The 18,151-nt window shown below is 43.4% G+C and overlaps 1 protein-coding gene across 1 annotated transcript; it reads right to left on the reverse strand.

Moving 5' to 3' along the window:
- Positions 1-892: 892 nt before the first annotated feature.
- EXOC1L (exocyst complex component 1 like) lies at positions 893-14,764 on the reverse strand. Its single transcript, XM_032782926.1, has 3 exons — positions 14,644-14,764; positions 8,609-8,739; positions 893-1,156 (listed from the first exon to the last, which is right to left on the reverse strand). The coding sequence occupies exons 1-3, from the start codon at positions 14,762-14,764 to the stop codon at positions 893-895; spliced, it is 516 nt and encodes a 171-aa protein (XP_032638817.1).
- Between the last annotated feature and the right edge of the window lie 3,387 nt (positions 14,765-18,151).

Raw genomic sequence — 18,151 nt, forward strand, 5'->3', positions numbered from 1 at the left:
AAGGGCCCACTCAGGGCAATGGGCCATTAGAAAAGAACAATAGGCCTTAGGAGAAGCTTATCTCCCACCTGGGGAACCTTCCTGAGAATGCTACAGACAGCCTCCAAGTAATAGCTGCTATGACTCTCTACAAGGACATGTGACCAGATCACATGTCTGTGGACTCCATCTTGGGATGTCAGTATTTTGCCACAGACTGGTTTGGGAACCAAGCAAGTGCAGCTTGCCCCTTAAGAATCTGCAACCTGCTTGTATCATCTCTTACAGTGAGAATCTGCTAATTCATATCCAATCTACCTAGTATATTTGACTTAGTTTGTGTTTTTTATTTGCTAGGTAATCTGCTTTGATCTGTTTGCTATCCCTTAAATCTATATTTTGTAGTTAATAAACTTGTTTTTGCTTTATCTAAACCAGTGAGTTGGAGTGAAGAGTGTGGGAATCTTAGCTCAAGGGGCAAAGGCTATTGCATATTCCTCTCCACACTGAGGGAGGGGGCGAACTTTATGAGCTTACTCTGTATAGTTCCCTGTGCAGTGCAAGATGGTATAATTTTTGCGTTTATACTCCAGAGGGGGTGCATGCCTGGGGAGTTGCCTTAGCTGTAGCCTTTCCATTGTCGGTTCATTGCAGGGGCTCGACAGAGAGCCTGCATGTAACTGCAGCTGGGTGTGGCACTACCTGTATGAAGGCTAGTGTGTAAGTGTTTGCATGATTGGGATCTTACTGAAAGAAACAGTTCATTCTCTATGTAAAAATGAGGTTTCTGGTTTTGGCTGATATGTAAAATTAAATAGCAAATACTGCATATCACTTATCTTTTATATCAGATGATTTGTTGAAATCTGGCACTGGAAGTCAGCTAGTCACCTTATAGTTATAAAACCCATCTTTATGGCATAGGACACAGGGACAGACACAAAAGGTTGGAGGCATAGAAGCATATCTTCGTAAGTACTAAACAGTCCCCATTGTTGGATGACCAGAGTGAATCATCATTTATGTAGGTTATATCAAAGTTCACAATCTTCAAGTCCTTTTTAAGGTACATGTAATTCAATTTGTTTAATGTTCGAGCAAAGGCATATTTAGATGCACAGCTATATGCTTCCCAACTGTAGACCTTCTCAAAGTGCATGTCAAAATATGGATTATCCTAAAAAAATGGAGAGAGAATGAAATTACTAGCTTTATAGGCACTGGAACAGCAACATTTATTGTTTTATGCTTAGCCACCTTGTAGTCTTTGTCTCACTATAATGGATTCATAAAATATTAGCACTGGACTTCAGAAATATTTCCACAATCCATAGACATTCCTACAGGGGTGGTTCTTTTAAATTTTTACCAAGAATGCCCTAAAACAGTAGTCTTTAATCAGGTAAAACTCTCAGTGATGTGAGCATGGGTTTCAGGATTTGTCCAAATGAACACACTACAACTTACGACAATTTAAAATGTACAGGACTGTAACATTGTCCAAAATGTACTGTATGAAGAGCACTTATCTCCTATTATAAATAAATTCCCCTATCAAATTAGGAGTATTGATTGCTGCCTTTGCTTATATTGCAGATATCTATGTTTACTGGCTCCTCTGCTTGCTTAATGCTAACAATGACTTTAAAATGAAACCTATTAAATTAAACTTTGTGAATGTCATTAGCTGTAGTTTATTATGAACATTTATCCTAATGTTAATGACTTTATGATTAAATGTTTTTTCATCAGAAATAAGACAGGCCTTGATCATACTCTCCTATGAAAAAAATCTGTGGGAGAAGGTTCAGGAATAGAAAATCTCTGGGAGGATTCCCTCAGGGAATAGCTCCCTCACATCATTGCATTATGGGAGTGGAGTTCAGTGTAGCCATGTTATGAGCAAGTCCTTCTGTGGGAGCTCTGGGATGTGAAGAGAGTAAAGATAAATCAGCCCTAAATTGTTATTTTTTTGGCCTAAGCTGCATGGAGCCAGGAGGGGCTGGGAGTTGTTGGACATGTCCTCCACCCCCTAGCCTCATTCACCCAGATTTATGATAAACACCGAGAGAGCATAAAGTACTCAAAATATGGGAAGGGGGATGTGACTGACCCTACCCCATCATGGGCATGAGAGGAGTATCATGTTCTTATATCAGACATGGACAAGCTACAGAGCTTGCATATACAAACCAGATGTGTTTATCACAAAATCTTTTCAGGCTTTGCCAGGTATGGCTGAGATTTGTTTAAATAAGGTATTTTACACAGACACAAACCCCTAGTGACTGAACAGTAAAATACAATTTAGCATTCCATTGCATCTCCCCCTTTAAGTTATACATTCCCACCTGTAGTAGGGTGCGACCGGGGCTCAACCCTCCTACACGGGGTGGTGGAGGGGAGCCGCACCGGCTCACCGCAGTCCGTCGGCCTGGGGCCCATCCCCTGCTGGGGTGCTGAGGGGGCCGACAACAGTTAGTAGGAGGCTCCGGCCCTGTCAGTCGGGCTGGGCACGAAGCCAGGAGTCTATATATGCCCAGGCCCTTGGACAGGGCGGGGCAACACACACAGTTAGGCTCAAGCCTTGCAGCAGGGCTGAGCGACAGGCAACAGTCTATATAAGCCCAGGTCCTTGGGCAGGACGGGGCAACACACACAGTTAGGCTCAGGCCTTGCAGCAGGGCTGAGCGGGAAGCAACAGTATATATATAAGCCCAAGCCCTTGGGCAGGGCGGGGCAACACACACATTTAAGCTCAGGCCTCGCAGCAGGGCTGAGCGACAGGCAACCACTGTAGATGGTCTCCTTAGGCAAAGGGAGGGGGAGTCTGCCACCCTTGAAGGGGTGGCAGGGGGAACGCAGGCCCTCCCACTCCACTGCGCTCCAGCCCGGGGCCCTAGCAGCGGTCAGCGCCGCTGACGGTCAGTGGGGGATCCTGACCGACACACACTGACATGGGCTCAGGCGAGTCTGCAGCCAGACAGGAGTCGGCTGCCCCCGGGCCACTTCCAACCTCCCCCTCACTGGGTACCTGCCCTTCGCCAGCATCGTCCGGGGGTCCCAAGCCATGGGTTCCTCAGCAGGTTTGGCGGTGGGAGGTCCAGTCCACTCCTCAGGGTACCGGTGGTCAGGCAGTCCGGTCCACTCCTCGGTGTACCGGGGCTCGGGCGGTCCGGTCCAGTCCTCCACAGGCTGAGCGTCAGAGGGCTCCGCCGGCTGCTCTGGGTACTGGCCCCAGGGGAGGTCAGGCCAGTACCCCTCCGGATACCGGGCGCGGGGTAAGCCGGGCCCAGCAGGAGCTCGGACCTCAGTGTCTGCCTTCTCTGGCAGCCTCCTCCTAACTGAGGGCTGGGGCCGGGCTTTTGTACTTCCTGTCCCGCCCCTTGACTTCCTGGGGGCGGGGAGAGGTGGAGGGGGCCTTGGACTTCCGGTCCCGCCCCTTGACTTCCGGGGGGCTGGGATAGGTGGCAGGGCCTCCGCCCGGGGCCGCAGCTTCTCTGGCCTATTCCCTTCAGGAGCGTGGGGGGGGGGGCTCGCTACACCACCATTTACAATATTTATACTATCACACTCTTTGATTTTCAGTATGGATCAGTCTGTTAAGTATCTCTGAAATGTGTTGAATTTGTAATTACATGACCCAACACATAACAACTCGTTCATCTAGCTAGTTGCAACGACTGTCTCTGGTCAGTTTGGAATCTGAGTGTTCTTTCTGAGGAACAAACTGTAGATGTTGACAGTTTTTGTTGAACTGTCCACTATTGGTCTCAATCACATATGATTGTGGTGCTTAATTTTTTCTTTACAGCAGCTGGAGTTGTCCATCCCTTTTCTCCATCCAATTAGACAAAAACATGGTTGCCAGGTGATAGACCTGGCAGTTCTCTAACCAAGTGATATCTGTTGTAAAAGTGTTCATAAGCTTTTTTAGCCTTTTTTATCCTATTGGGCTACTTTCGTCATGTCTGGTCATGTTGGAGATAGAACCTGAGTTCTCTTCCCATCAGGAGTTTTGCTGGACTGCATCCAGTAGCTGCTGTTGGCATTGATCTGTTACTCAGAAGAACAAGGAATGGATCTTCCTGCTGTAGGATTTTCTTGGCCGTGTGTACAGATTTCTTAGCATCTCCTTTTGCTTGTGGGTAATGTGGGCTGCTGATAATATGATCAAAGTCATATTTCATTCAGAATGACTTACATTCTGCTGCAGTGAATTGTAATCTATTGTCTGTCATTAGTTTTTCTGGACTGAAGTGATCAGAAGATAATTTCAATTTCTCAGTAACACTATGACACATTATTTCTTTCAAGTGCATTATTTCTATATACCTGGAAAAACAATCCACTCCGACCAGATAATGATGTCCTCTGAATTTGCATAAATCTGCATCGAGTCTCTTCCAAGGTCTCTTTGGTAGGTATGTTTGTATACTGTATGGTTCAGCATTGTCTTCTAAGTTGATTTGTACTGGATCTCCTTTCAAAAGTCTCCTATTATCATATCCATCATCAGTTTCTTCCCATTTCTTTCACTAGCCCGTAAGGGCTGCCATATTGCAGCTGAGAAGGTTGTTAGTCTTTGATCCTAGGCACGCTGAACAATTGGAAAAAGGCAACCAGAGTGCCCATCTTTAAAAAAAGGGAAGAAGGAGAATCTGGGGAACTACAGACCGGTCTGCCTCACCTCAGTCCCCGGAAAAATCATTGAGTGAGTCCTCAGGGAATCCATTCTGAAGCACTCAAGTGTCTGTTATAGCTTCTAGGCTAGTTTCAGGCTTTTCAAGTTGCTCCTGCCTTTTGTTCTGTTTGAGTAATTCTGACTGTTTGGCTATCTGTATAGCTGTGGCTAGGGTTAAATCGCTCTGCAGTTGTTGCTGCTGTGAAAGGTTTTTATCTATTAACCCAATTACCAGTCTGTAACGGGGTCAGGACTCATCACCATTGGCACTTCCTGCTGGTTGCTCCAGGAATTAGCTCTTGTCAGCTGTGGAGCACCCTCTACTCATGGTGTCTTACCTGTTGTCTGCTCTGCTGGTTTGGGACCCACGTTGTTGCCTGCTCAGAGGCATCTGCTTTAGGACACTGCCCTCTGGCAGTGTCCACTACTCCATTCTCACCCCCTTCCGGGGGAGGGGGGAGTTAACATCAGTCCTTTGGCTTGCACCTGCCTCAGGTGGCCAGCCACAACCCCAAAGTCTAGCCCCTCACCTCAGGGGCAAGTTGCAGTCTGTCTCTGCCACACTCCTCCGTGGCCAGGTGCAGTGCAAGGGGGGGAAAGGAGGGACCCAGGCCCACCCTCTACTCTGGGTCCTGACCCAAGGACCCTCTAGCGGCAGCCTCTCTCTGCCCTCCTTCTCTCCCCTCCTGTCCACCTATCTTCCCTAGGTCACTTCCCCTTTGGCCCCATTCACCTTCTCAACCCTTTTTATCAGGGGGCGCATCCTGACAGGTAACTGGGCCAAAGCTCTCCTCTGCTCCCCCAAGCCTGCCCAGCACTGCTCTGTCCAAGGTGCTACCTCCTTACCTCAAAAACAACAAGGAGTCCAGCAGCACCTTAAAGACTAACAGATTTATTTGGGCATAAGCTTTTGTGGGTAAAAAACCCCCACTTCTTCAGATGCATGGAGTGAAAGTTACAGATGCAGGCATCTGTAACTTTCACTCTATGCATCTGAAGAAGTGGGTTTTCTAACTACAAAAGCTTATGCCCAAATAAATCTGTTAGCCTTTAAGGTGCCGCTGGATTCCTTGTTGTTTTTTAGGGATACAGATTAACACGGCTACCCCAATACTTGACTCCTTACCTCAGGAGCCAGTCCTCCCCCCTTGCTAGTCTCCTTCGCTAGGCAGCCTTTATATGGGGCCAAACTCGGCCCTGATTGGCTCTCCACAGGCCTTTGCTGACTGGCTGTTGGTCTGCACAGCATCTCTGGCCTGTTCCAGCCCTTTTTCTCATGGAGTGGGGCAGCCGCCCCACTACACAGTCTGTCTCTGATATTTTCACGTCTTGCCTTCCCTAAAATCAGGTTTCAGACAATGTACACAGAGCTTTTATAAAACTTTCCACATTCTTCCCTGGTTCTTGAATTCCCTGTTGAAAACATGCTCTTTCTTAAACATTTCTATGAGGTATAGAGAATGCATCAAACATAGTCAGAACCCTTTCACAGTTATCTTTATGACTATTTTCAGTAAAGTCAAAAGATTTAAAGATATGCTCTGCTTGCTTCCTCATAGCATAAATTAAAGACAATATCTGTATATCTCCAGTTTCTTTGTTCAGCTTGGTTGCCATGCAAAATCTTGCAAAATATTATCTCCAGTCTGTCCATTCTGAAGGTTTGTCCAAGCTGAAGTTCTCTGGGGCATTGAAGAGTGGCACATTGATGAGATCCTGCAACCTTTTTTGCTTTGTTTCTTCTGTTTACAACCTTTGTTGCCTTTTCCCTTCTGTTTCTATTCTTAGTTTACTTCTGATACCATGTCATGTTCTGTAACAGCATTGGACTGGCTGTACAGCTTGCCTTTAAACACAAGGTATGTTCATCATAAGATCCTTTAATGCTCTGCCAGGTATGGCTGAGATTTGTTTAAACCAGGGGTCGGCAACCTCTGGCACGTGGTTCGCCAGGGTAAGTACCTTGGCGGGCCAGGCCAGTTTGTTTACATCCTGCATTGGCAGGTTCGGCTGATTGTGACTCCCACTGCCTGCGGTTCACTGTTCCAGGCCAGCGGGGGTGACAGGAAGCCGCAGCCAGCACATTCCTCACCAAAGCCACGTGCCAGAGGTTGCCGACTCGTTTTAAAGGAAGTACTGTATTTCACACACAGAGCCATCTAGTGGCTGAACAGTATAATACAATTTAGCATCCCATTGAAGGAGATAGGTGTGAAGAGAGAGAGAATTTTTTGGGGTGAATGATTCAGACCAAGGTTTGTTTTTCTTGGATGAAAATTGGATTATATTCATTTGGCTGAATGTCTATTAAAATCTTGTATTGTAAATGCAATAAGGTATTTTCCTCAATTCACCTTCATCTTCTGTAAAATTGAATTTAATTTAATTAACAAAATACTGCCAATTTTGCCTCTTCCATAGTTACACATGAATTACTACTTGGATTTGAATCCTTTAGCCACAGGTCCAGTGATTAGGGCACTAGGCTAGAACTTAGAAATTAAACCTGGATCTCCCTAGTCTGCCACACACTTTGCGTGTGATCTTGGGCAAGTCACTTAGCTTCTCTGTGCCTCAGTTCTGTATCTTAAAATGGGGATAATAGTACTTCCCCAACTTACTGGGGTGTTGTGAAGATAAATATATTAAAAGATTGGCTGGTGCTCAGATTAGTGATGAGGGCTGTATAAGTACCAAAGATATATAGATCCTGTTTACTCATGAAAAACAGTCAGAGAAACCAAATAGCGTGAGAAAGATTTGGTCCCAAATATTTCAAGATTGCAGTTCATGGGAATGCAGTAGCTAGCTCCATGTTTTGGGGCCACCTCTTTTTCATTATATCTGTGGGGGTTTTCATGGGAAAGTTCCAGTGTAATAAAATAGTGTATGGTCACTACATCTATTTAAAAAGAGTAAATCACTAAAAGTTAAGTGTCTTAGGCCTTGTTTAGGTGCACATGGACTTAATCTTTTAAAACTGATTTAGTTAAACTGGTGCAAGTTTGTATATAAACACTATTTTAGTTTTTTTAATTTTGAAAAAGCAAGATTAAATCAACAGATTTGTTAGTTAAAGGTCCATGTTCCCATTCCATATCTATAGGTGCAGGCTCCCTTCTATACACTTACTTCTCCACTCTGCAACACTTGGGAATGTTCAGGGACTAGGCATCGTCTGGGGATTCTCTGGCAGCACAGCAGTAGGCAGATGCTTTTGCATCCTGAAAATCTGCTGAGAGCCATGGGGACCTCAGAATTTGTGAGCTAACGGGGCAGAATCCCCAGCTGCTGCTTCCACTGATAGGAATAATTTTGACCCCACATTCTGCAGAATTTATATAAAGTTCTGCAAGTTGAAACTCTGGAATTTTCCTCATCTTTACTCAGGTTATTCCAAGTTCAAATATCCTGCTCTCAGTTATACGTAAGCAACTCAGCTGAAGACATTGAGTTAATTTTCCTTTTAGTTACACCAATGTTAATCTACTGAATTACTCCAGATTTACACTGGTGTAGTTGAAGTCAAAAAGTGACTTGGATAATCTCTATTACGAGGACCAACTCTAGGCACCAGCTAACCAAGCACGTGTGTGGGGCGGCACAATTCTAGGGGCAGCATTCTGGTCATTTTTTTTTTTGCTTGGGGCAGCAAAAAACCTAGAGCCAGCTCTGTCTATTACTACAATGACATACAAACAAGAAATAGGTCATCTTGACTCTCATATCTAAGCTGAGTTTACAGAACTGACCAAAAAAAAATATTGTAAGCAGAGCAAATGTGATCTGGAGTCTCTGACAAATGATAAATCTGTATCCTCATTATGCCTTTTTTTTTTTTACAGAATCTTTTTTCTTAGTAAACTGCACCTCATCTGTTGTGCTACAAATTGTAACATAAATGCATTGTGTTAATAGAAACTTACAGTAAAATACAACACTTACAGTGTCCACTTCTTTTCCATCAATCATCTCCAGATCTTTCAAAAACCACTTCTCAGCCATTTCATATTTCTCATCCAGATCTATTCTTAAATGTTTTACCATAGATATTTCTACTTCTCCACCTTTAGTCACTGCAAGACAAAAAACTAGTTTACACAAACAGACAATTGCTTTCCAAAATATCTGAAAATGAAATACTTCATCAAGCTATATTTTAAACAGTAGTTTAAAAACTAGAGCTATATGAAACTTGATGGGCTTGTTTGCACAGCAAGCAGAATTTAGCCCAATGTTTGCAGCCCATAAAGTCTATTTGCTTTTAATAGATTCTCTTTTTCACCCTAACCCAGCCTATAAAGGGAATCTTGTTTGTGGGAAAGCTTTGTTATTGGGTTTACTAAAGGATACACTCATTAAGACCCAGGTCCGGCCTTTAGATCTGTGCAAGTAGACCCTCATGTGTCTGGAATCCTAGTTACTTCAGTTGTGTACCATGCACATGCAAAGGTCCACTGAGTTGATGGACTGTGATCAAAATCAGTTCTGAGTCTGGGCATTTATATTAATGTTTGTATACTTCCCATCAATGGAAAAATCTGTGTTTTCCTATAAAATATTAGTATAACACAAAACAAAAATAACATGTAGTATTTAAGAAATACTACTTGAAGTTCCAACTTATCTGTGATTATCTTCTACTAATAGGGAGTAAGTGAAAGAAGGATAGAAGGATAGAAAAACTCTTCATAATCCTCATCAATATTAATTAATTGCGTTAAGCGCTGAAAAGGAGATCCGTATCATGGAATATACATGCTAATTAGTGGGGAAAACACTGGAATTTGAACATCTATATTAGGTAGGTTTATTTTATTTTCTCTTTTTTAATTGTCAGATGGTGTCTATGGCTTCACACAGAGCTTTTGTAACTCTGGCACCCTCCTGAGAAGTGGTAATGGCCTGCTTCTTCAGCATAGCACTCCAAAACCATGCTTCCCCTGCGGCTGCAGCCTGACTTAACCACTAGACATCAGCACATACCCTTTGCGGGAGTGGTCTGGTCTGAAAGTAGAAAGCTGTGGAAAAAGAGTGAAGACCAGTACTAGAGGCACAGCATACTTAAGAGCACAGTATGTTTTTAAAATGGAATTCCTGGACATCATCTGGCAATAACTTCTTCCTATCCAAATTTCTTTTGCCTTGCCTTGTTAGCAAGAAATTGATAGTCCCTGTGGAGGAAGTTTTATGCTTTTTGTCAATCATTTTACTGTATTTAAAAAAATAATAGAAACAGATTTAAAATAAAAACAAGGGTAGGGCCTGATCTTGCAAACTCTTGCTAAGGTGTATAACTCCATTTACAGAAGAGGGATTATGCCTATAAGAATTACTCCCATGTGCAAGCGTTTATTGGGTCAAGCTCATATTTCATCCTGAAATACAGAGACAGACAAACTCAAACCAACAAATACACTGGATATAGTTTTTCCTGCAAATGCACAGTAAAACAGGGTGGCTTGCTTTTTTATTTCCTGGCCCTGTCTGTTGGGTTTCCCAACAAATTACTACTTTTTCTAGTGCTAGGCTCTAGACTCCATCTACGAATTGAAATCGTATGACATCTGACAAGAACTAGAAATAGTGAAGTCCTAGCTCATCTAAAATATGTCCTCACTTTTTGGTAGTTTAGGTTATCCAAGTTCCTATTCTTCATACTCCCATGACAAAAATTGTATAACATCAGCATTTCTCAGATTTCCCATTTAATTTAGGCTTGAAATTTCTTCTTGGGGGAGAGGAGAGACATTATAGTGCCTTGGATTGTTTAAGTTGTTTCCTGGGGTGTTTTACAGAAGAAAAAGAAATGCAGTTTGGGGATGCTTGTATTTTCCAATGGACGATATTAAGATGTCATTGCAATCCCTCCTAACCACATTAAAACGCAGTTGGTAAAAATGGCTAGACATCTCTACATTTCAGTTTTGCCACTAATTGGGTTGATTAGTGATTCAATGTAGGGGAGTATATCATTTCCTCATTCCAGACTTTTCCCATGTGCTACTATGAAAGTGAAGAGGGAATATGACATGGAAACAGCAGCATTTCTCTACCCACCTTGTGGTTTTATTTTAGTATAGCTTTAAATGGGATAGTCTCCTAAAGGTTTCTGTTTGTATCTATGCAAATATTTGGTTATTTACAACATTTTCTCTTCCTTACAAGCTATTGACAGGTGTAATACAGGTTAACCAGGAAGAATAATTTGAGACTACTATTGAAAGGATAAGATTTTAGTTAGAATGTTTTGATCTTACACTAATTGTGCTGCTAGAATATATACTTGCCACTTGTGAAGAATTAGAAAACATGTCTGTATTTAAATGATATTAAAACAGTAACAATTTTGTTTTAAAATATATTTGTACGTCTTTTAAATGCACAAAAATACCAACCTGTTTTCAGAGTTCACAGAATTTTTCATAAATAAATTAATGGAGATATCCTATATCCTAGAGCTGGAAGGGACCTTGAAACGTAATTGAGTCCAGCCCCCTGTTGTCACTAGCAGGACCAAGTACTGATTTTGCCCCAGATCCCTAAGTGGCCTCCTAAAGGATTGAATTCACAACCCTGAGTTTAGCAGGCTAATGCTCAACTACTGAGCAGAGGCAGCTCTAGGGATTTTGCTGCCCCAAGCATGGCAGGCCGGCTGCCTCCAGCAGTTTGCCTGTGGAGGGTCTGCTGGTCCCGCGGCTTCAGTGGACCTCCCGCAAGCGCCTACCAGCAGAACGCCCCCTGCGGCTTTCCGCCCCAAGCACACGCTTGGCGTGCTGCGGCCTACAGCCACCCCTGCCACTGAGCTATCCCTCCCCCCAGAAAAGTTAGTAAAAAGTAAAACAAGTTTAGGCTCCTTTCCTCCTAATCCCTTATGGATACTGCACAAAGCCACCACCCATTCTGACCTTATTTGATATAACTGGGAGGCTCTATTCGAGAAACTTCCAGGAATAGAAAGAGCTGTTTAGGTCAGGATTAAGGACTATATTAGGGGTTGGCAACCTTTGAGAAGTGGTGTGCCGAGTTTTCATTCATTCACTCTAATTTAAGGTTTTGCGTGCCGGTAATACATTTTAACATTCTTAGAAGGTCTCTTTCTAAAAGTCTATAATATATAACTAAACTATTGTTGTATGTAAAGTAAATAAGGTTTTTAAAATGTTTAAGAAGCTTCATTTAAGATTAAATAAAATGCAGAGCCCCCCGGACTAGTGGCCAGGACCTAGGCAGTGTGAGTGCCACTGCAAATTAGCTCACGTGCCGCCTTCGGCACCCGTGCCATAGGTTGCTTACCCCTGGACTATATCCTGCAAGGTGCTGAGCAACTTGAACTCGCAGTGACTACAGTAGGAATTGAAGGGTGCTCACCAACTTTCAGGATCAGATTTACCCTGTGCCCACCACTTACCCAACTGTGTTAGAGTGGGTTTTTTTCTCTCTCATACACACACTCACACACACACTCCATTCTTAAATTTCAGAATTATTTCCATTATGTCTGCAGAGATTCTCCATTAGGTGAATTTGTTTAGATGATTTCTTCACTGGTTTGTTCTTTTTATTCTGTGGAAACAACACTCAAATATTTCAGAAGGTGCTTTTGCTCTTTTCCCTTTAAATGTTCTGTAAGATAACTTTAATCTAATTTTAAAAAATTGATATTTGTCATAGTTGTACAAACTATCAACCTTCACAAAAATTCCTGAAGCCCATATGTAGCACATGGTTTGAACTTCAAGAACAAAAAGGGAGTGGAAAGTAATGTTCACTTCTACCTACTAATCATAATATTTATAAATTCCCTAAGTCTGAAAAGCTTTCAGTGGTATAAAAACAATACAATCTCATTGATTTCTAAATGTATTTTACTAGGTGATATTTGTCAATGTGTTTTTAATAAAGTTATATAGCAGACACATTTGAAATGCATTTTTTGTAAATATTCTAGTAATAAGGTTGTGCCACCCTGAACAATCTTACTTTATTATAGTAATAAACATTCACAATTCCTTGGTTTAAACAAAGATGTACTTCAGGCAATGAATAACAAGAAACTATACTTAAACACAATGAGGGGATGGGGACTGCAAACACTAAAAAACACACTAAAAAAAGAGGAAGAGAACAAATATTTACTGAAGAATGTTATGGTTATAAAAATACAATTAGTATTATAAAATAGCATTAGTCTTTTAAAGGCAATTAAATATGCTTGCAAATTGTGAATAGTTTTCTAACATTTTGTATTGACTATCTAATTTCTTTATGTATTATAAACAACTATGTATCTGGTGCTTTTCAGAACTGGTCTGAAGTAGGAAAAAAATGCATACTCTTTTCCAACCCTATTTTCTAATTCCTAAATATGTCGGCTACAACTTTCCAAAAGTGCTGGGAGGAAATGCCCTGAACTAGAGACAAATGAGAAACAGAGACGCTTCAGACAAGGCTAATGGTTTCAGACTCCTCTTGCTTTATGCCTGTCCACATTTGAAGACTGCAAAGGAACTGCTTGATTGAGACTGACAGCAGAGACAGCAATCTGGAAACATACTCGCCTGTCCCAAAAGATTCCAACCCATTTAATGCCATTAACTACAGAGGGAGGAAGTGTTGCAGGTTAGTTGCTCGCCACTTATATCAAATACAATCTCTCATTATAGGCTCCGCTACTTTTTATTTGGGCAGCATTCCCACTGAAGTCAATGGGAGTTATGCCCGCATTTAATCGTGCAGGATCAAGCCCTATATATATTATTGCCCAGCATCATAGGACCAACATCTTCACTGATTTACGCTTTTCTTGTTCAAACCATTGATTTCAGTGGGGATGCCCTGGCTGCTATAACACAGGGCGGCAAATTTTACTCTCCCCCTTCTCTCCACGCTGTGTGACAGTTTGTATCCAATCTCAGCGATGCATTTGGAAAACGCATGTGGCTAAGGGGCTAGCCAGTTACTGCTCTATACTGTCACTCGCTTCCTTGCCACACACACTGTGCTTGGGCCATAGGCTATTCCTAAACGTCCTCGTGGAAATCTCGGATCCTTCTTACTGTGCAATTATAACCTGCTGCACATACTGTGAATGAATGAAAGCGGCGCGTTAAGCCTTCCGTTTTAACAAAGGAAGATCCGTCAGACAAAGGACAGCGGCGCGGGCACGATCGTAAAATGTAGGCTATATTTGTGTCAACAGCCAACATAAAGGAACGAGGCCCGAGCCATCAGTCTCCTCGGGTTGAAGGTTAGGAGCCTGGCACGCAGCGAAGCAAAGAGCTGTCAGTTACACTTCACCAAGAAAAGAGCCACAAGGTCTCACGAAGCATCTTCTTTGCTTGTATCTACACTTGGTTTAATATCAAAACAAGCGCCCTGCGTTTGTTTCAATTACACTAGGCCAAAGGCTAAATTGGACACAGGATCATTAGTTAAAAACCTTTCCGAGAGGAGCAGCACTTCCTGAGTCCAGTGCACGGGCGTCCCCTCCCACTCCACCTCGCTATTCCCACCTCAGAACAAGTAAGGACAGTTGTCCAGACAGCCATGGGGAAAGAACTTGCATTAGAGCCCTCTGAATACAACTTCAAAATAGCTCTTCATCAGTCTAGTACCATGCACATGCCACATGCAAGTAGCCCAGGATCCACGACACGGGAAGGTGCAAGGTCAGGTGCCAGGCCAGTGTGCTGCAGGAAGACTCCCCTGAGTCACAAAATTAGGGCAAGCGTTCCCCTCCAGCGCCTGGCACCGTTGCCACTACTGTAAGAGCCTGATGTGCAATGCAGATGTTGGAATGCACCTAGTGACCAACGCAAATCAGGGCCCGAGCTGGGCCCGCAGCAGGACCCAGCACAGTTTGCAGGCTCGCCGGGAGCCCGGAGGCGCGTGGGAGAGGGCGAGCTCGCCGCTTGCTCACAGAGCGCGGGGCTCCTTCCTAGAGACCGACACACCTGCCCCCGCCGCCCCTGCGTTACCTGCAGCACAGAGGTAAAACCTGTCGTGGGCTGAACACTCGATCTCTATGAACTTCCGCAGGCTCTGCCCCAGGGGCTGAAATAGCTTCTTTTGCAAGTCCTGCTTCAACAGCGAGGACATTTCCTTCGCGGCAGGAGATGCTGATGCTGACTCTCTCTCTGGGTCCCTTGCTGCCCCGTTTCGTGGCTCCCGAGCAGGTGCCTGGGGGTCTCGGTCTCTGCAGACACCCCGATCGCGCCTCAGACAAATCTCCAACTTCCCAGCCTCCTGACAAGAGCAGCCGCTTGCCGCCACTCGCGCCCAGCACTGACTCCCTGCGGCTTGTCCGGAGTTTAGTGGTGTGGGGGGCATACTCGTCCATATGGGTGTTGCAGACATATATAGCCCCCGGGCTGTTACTCTGCACAGGCATTTTTAATATCAAACCTTCAATAAAGCCCCACGACCTCAGTTTGATTCCATTATACCCATCAGTTAACAGCTGACTGAAGGTATCGATTGGGATCGTCTTCCATTAAGAATATTACCACTAGCAAGAGGAAAGGCAGAAGCGGGGCTATCTACCCACCCTCTCCCTCCCTCCCCCTCCCTCCTCTCCTACAGTAGCGCGGCTGCCGAACACTTAACTTCCCCACAGGTCTGCGTGCATTGCTTCAGAGCAAAGTGCCAGCCAGCTCTTGGCTCCAGACCGAAAAGTAGCTTCAGCATTAGCCCAGGTCCAGATTTTCACCAGGGTGAATCTGGCCTATTGTTTGGAAATCTCCAAACTGACCCCTTCCTTATCACACAAGGTGTTTGCAGCAATCACTGTGGTGTCTTGTGAGACACCTTTCCACATTCTCACACCCTTCTCTTCCTTCCCTTGTCTTCAAAATTAAATCAGCTCTCATGTCCAATTAAAGGTGTGACAAATCTGTCATTATCAACCTCTGTTTGCATAAACTTCTTTGTAGGCTAATTTCAATCTAAAAGTGTCGTGGATTTTTAATAGCAATTTGAATAGATGGTTTTGCTCAGATATGATGCCTTTCTGATCTAGCAATGAAGAAAAACTTACTTTTAATGAACTAAGTGCTCTATTCCTGTCAGTAATATGTACCTGTAAAACTCTCATTTTATGCATCAAATGAAGTGGGCTGTAGCCCAGGAAAGCTTGTGCTCAAATACATTTGTTAGTCTCTAAGGTGCCACAAGTACTCCTGATCTTTTTGCGGATACAGACTAACAGGGCTGCTACTCTGAAACCTCTCATTTAATAATACAACTTATATGAAGCTATCAAGTCATTACTTTTGCACAGAAACGTGTCGCTGAGAAGATATTGCAAAGTATTTTTTATTTGGAAGCAGGGAGTTTTACTTGAGATTTGCAAAGCTCTGAAGGCATGTTGCAAACTGATCAGATCTGCCCTATCCTGTTGTCCCTGAGAACAGTGGGAGTCGCAGGGACAATTGAACAAACTAAAAGGTAGACCATTACAATCAAACAGAAGCTACAGTTCTTTATACAGCAGTGGCAACCTGTACAATCTACTTCTTCAGGAGGCTATCAAGTCAAACAGTTAACAAGACCTTTTAAAGAGATCGGACAGCTTTATGACCAATAATAATATCTGCCATTATGAGATAGCTATACCTCATGCTTCTATAAACTGATTACCTGCTTGAGCTGGGAAAGAATCTGCCTATCCTCATATAACACTATTCATGATTGGCCAGATGCCTTTTTTGTGGAAAGAGGAAGCCTTCCTCTGAAGTGTTAAATACCCTTTTGGAAGCAGAATACATAACAGGTATGGCTATGCTTATGACCTATGGTTAACTATGCTTGTCAGCCGGCAGATGTTTCCATAAGGTTCCTCAGCAGTTCAGTATCCCTTAATTTCAAAACCTGCAATAGAGTGTTCCAACCTTTGATTTGAACCTTTGAAGCCTGTAGAAGCTGGCTGCTGCAATTATTTTCATTTCACATCCATCAACATGGTATTTAAGCACTTCATTTACTTTTCGTTTCTTGTATTCTCACCCAAATCATTTCACTACTTACAGCCAATTTTTATCTCAATGCCTTAGTAAATACTTTCCTTACAAAGGATCATCCCCCCACTTCTTCTTCCCTGTATATAGATTGCACCTATGGATGTTAATTTAACATTTTTCAACTTTGCAAACTCAATGGCAACGTTTTCATTCACTTCTTTTCTTAAATGAAGTCAGTTCTTTAGCTGCCATATTTCTGGATCACATTTTAAACTTTTAACTTGCCAAGTGACTGTCCTCTTTCACTGTCTGAATCACGTTGGTGCTGCTTCTTGTCAACACATCTTTGTTGCCTGGTGGGAGATGCTTAGCTCTTCTTCCCTGTGCACTAAGGCTTTAATTTTAGTTTGTAAAATAATGTTGATTGCAACAGCTTCTCTCTTGTGCAGGGTTTGCTGTGTTTCTAACGTCACTAACTGTTGCAAGGAAAAATGACACCAGAGTGTGATCTCAATTAGTATGATATAAATCCATAGTAATACCACTGATTTTTGCCTCTGGCCTAAGGACTCCTGAATGAGGATCTTGCAGGTGAGCTATGAAGCTGAAGAATATTTTTTCAAAAATAGTTTTGTTTTTATTACTAATATTCCATAGCATCATAGATATACTTGGTGGTTCACTGACATGAAATAAGATGTAGTCACTGACTTACAGGCTTTTACATTCTCAGAGCCTAATTCTGCTCTTGCTTCCTGTGGTGTAAATTGAGAGTTACTTCAATGAAGTTATGCTAGTGTAAAACAGTGTGCTTTAACAATAAACTGCCTAAGTATGGGGTAAGTACGTGGCTAAACAACCACAACATTTGAATTGTTTAGAATCATAGAATAACAGAGTTGGAAGGGACCTCAGGAGGTCATCTAGTCCAATCCCCTGCTCAAAGCAGGACCAACAGCAATTAAATCATCCAAGCCAGGGCTTTATCAAGCCTGACTATAAAAACCTCTAAGGAAGGAGATTTCACCACCTCCCTAGGTAACCCATTCCAGTGCTTCACCACCCTCCTAGTGAAAAAGTTTTTTCTAATATCCAACCTAAACCTTCCCCACTTCAACTTGAGACTGTTATTCCTTGTTCTGTCATCTGGTACCACTGAGAACAGTCTGGATCAGGGGTCGGCAACCTATGGCATGCGGGCCAATTTTTAATGGCATGCTGCTGCCTGCCGGCATCCTGGCTGCCGGCCCCGCTCAGCTCGCTGCCAAACCCAGGCCGGCAGCGGGCTCTGACGCAGAGCGAAGCTCGTCGGTGCTTGGGGTCGGGACCTCCACAAGGCCATAGCAGACAGTCGAGCATGCCATTAAAAAATCCTTCCTGGCCTGACCCATTCTTTCCGCCCCTTCTGCCGGCCATTTGCACAATGGCTTTCCTGACCTCTCCTTCCATGGGAGGGGTTGTGTTTCCAGATTAGCATTCATAACCATTACCTGGGGTCCAGAGACTGGAGCAGCCCCAGCAGAGGCCC

Source organism: Chelonoidis abingdonii, chromosome 5, assembly GCF_003597395.2.
Source record: "Chelonoidis abingdonii isolate Lonesome George chromosome 5, CheloAbing_2.0, whole genome shotgun sequence".
Taxonomy (NCBI): domain Eukaryota; kingdom Metazoa; phylum Chordata; order Testudines; family Testudinidae; genus Chelonoidis; species Chelonoidis abingdonii.

What these genes read in the sequence shown, in the direction of transcription:
- EXOC1L (XM_032782926.1), bottom strand. Translation starts at nt 14,764, where the DNA reads ATGTCCTCGCTGTTGAAGCAGGACTTGCAAAAGAAGCTATTTCAGCCC. An exon ending in GTTTTACCTCTGTGCTGCAG is followed by an intron (nt 8,740 to 14,643) that starts GTAACGCAGGGG and finishes TTTGTCTTGCAG; the next exon opens with TGACTAAAGGTGGAGAAGTA. An exon ending in ATGGAAAAGAAGTGGACACT is followed by an intron (nt 1,157 to 8,608) that starts GTAAGTGTTGTA and finishes CCATTTTTTTAG; the next exon opens with GATAATCCATATTTTGACAT.